At 36.3% G+C, this 1,946-nt stretch overlaps 1 protein-coding gene across 1 annotated transcript; it reads right to left on the reverse strand.

Moving 5' to 3' along the window:
* Positions 1-460: 460 nt before the first annotated feature.
* On the reverse strand, positions 461-1,621 carry LOC137025159 (interferon-inducible GTPase 5-like). Its single transcript, XM_067393191.1, has one exon. It carries the CDS (start codon positions 1,619-1,621, stop codon positions 461-463), a length of 1,161 nt encoding a protein of 386 aa, XP_067249292.1.
* Positions 1,622-1,946: the final 325 nt, after the last annotated feature.

The raw sequence follows: 1,946 nt of genomic DNA on the forward strand, positions 1-1,946 counted from the left end.
AAGCAAATATACTTTCTATAAGGTTTTGTAAAAATGATGAAGTGCAGGCATGACTTCCCTTTTTTTAATCCTAAAGGGTAAAGAATTTTTAGGCAAAATATTGTAAATTATTTAAATTATTATAAATATTAAAATATGCATATACAAATATTTATAACAAAAAAGCCAATACAATTCATATAAATGTATATTTTTTTATTTTCATTATGTACGAGATATACACATGATTATGTGTAAGATTGAAAAATAAAAAGTGTTAAAGTGCTCACTTATTCTTGTATACAGTTTAGATGCATATTAGCTTTTATTTTTTTAAAATAACCATTAAGACAGCATTCTGATTTAGTCCATGACGAATGCAGAAAATGTATACATGCTCTATAAGAAATAAACTAAATAAACAGAAGTACTAGACCCCATACATTCTCAAGATAATGAGATGTGTCCAGGCCAGGAGTTATTAGATTGTGTCCAGCCCAGCTACTTTTATGATCGCTTGAGCAGTTTTTGCCAGTTCATTTACTCCTTCTCTCAAGAGGTACTGAGTAGAAGCAAAGGACAATCCTGCAGCAACAGCACTGCCCATACCTGGAAAGAGACTCACCAAATCTGCGCAGGAAGACATTGTTGCAGCTGAAACACAGACTTTTATTGTGGTCACTGCTTTTTTTTTGATGGCATCAGCAAATTTTGATTCGGCCCGATATTCCAGCAAGTTCTTGTTCACCTTTTCTGAAAGCCTTTTCAGTGATCTGTCATCCAAACCAAATGCATAATAGCACCTTGAAAGGAAAACCAGCCCAATGGCTGCATCACATGTTACTGATGTGCCAGGAATAGGGATCAATGCTACACCAGCAGTAGCAAGAGATGCAGCCCAGATCTGTTTTTTAAAATAACTGATCTTCTTCTCAAGAGCTGCAGCAGAGCACACCGGCCAAGCTTGAAGGAGAGCAGATTGCTTATGGTCCGGAAGATCTTCCATGAGTTTGTTTTGAAGCTTTTCAAAATCATATTTCTGCCAATCAACAGACGATATCAAGAAAACTTCAGGGTTTCCCAGTTTCTTCAAGTTACTCACACAGTAATCTCTTATTGTGTCAAGAACTCTTTGTTCATTAAATCCTGCTTTCCTTTGCTCTGAAGAGATGTCGACGTCAATCTTGGAACGAACAAAGTAAAAATGTTTCTTCTGTTTTCTTATTTCTTTAGCCAGCATGATGTCATTCTCTGAGAACCTCTCAGAGCTCAGGATAATGAAAAAATCATAGGTTTTAAATTCGACATCTTTAAGGTAATTCTTTGCTTTGAATTTTGGACTTCCTATTCCAGGCAGGTCCGAGATGTTCACATTTGGCATTGTAGGATGCTCATACTTGGTGTGCTCCATCGTAGTTTCTGTGACACCAGTACGTGCTGCTCCCTTATCATCGTCACTTAGGCCTCGGATACGATTTACAAAGGAGGATTTCCCAGATCCTGTCTTTCCAGTCACAGCGATGTCCAGTGTGACATTTAAAAACTTGTTAATTGTTTCATTCGCTTTTGCTTTAGCCTTTTTCAGGGTGGACTTGCCTGATGCTTTTACTGCCTCAGAAACATCACAGTCCTCAGTTGCCATGTTTTAAACTGCAAAAAATATAGAAGTACCTTAAGCATTACTTTATTCTTGAAGGGTGAAGAATGTAAGAATGTTAAACATTTCTGTTAATCTATTGATTACTGTAATGTGATCCACATTCAACCCTGAGGCTCTTTGTTTAACAAATGGAGTCAACAGAAAGTTACATTTAAAGGCAGATAGTGTTTCACCTAAAGGCCTACGTAACTTTAATAGGATGTACATTACAATTGAAATGATTAAATAGACATTGCATTTGATGGTTACAGTGTTTTATACTGACCTTTTGAGTGGAGAGCTTTCAACCTTTTCTTTCTTTTTGTGT

Source organism: Chanodichthys erythropterus, chromosome 8 (assembly GCF_024489055.1).
Source record: "Chanodichthys erythropterus isolate Z2021 chromosome 8, ASM2448905v1, whole genome shotgun sequence".
NCBI classification, from domain to species: domain Eukaryota; kingdom Metazoa; phylum Chordata; class Actinopteri; order Cypriniformes; family Xenocyprididae; genus Chanodichthys; species Chanodichthys erythropterus.

Bases quoted from the DNA above. Each gene is read 5' to 3' on its own strand.
- LOC137025159 (XM_067393191.1), bottom strand. From the start codon at position 1,621: ATGGCAACTGAGGACTGTGATGTTTCTGAGGCAGTAAAAGCATCAGGC.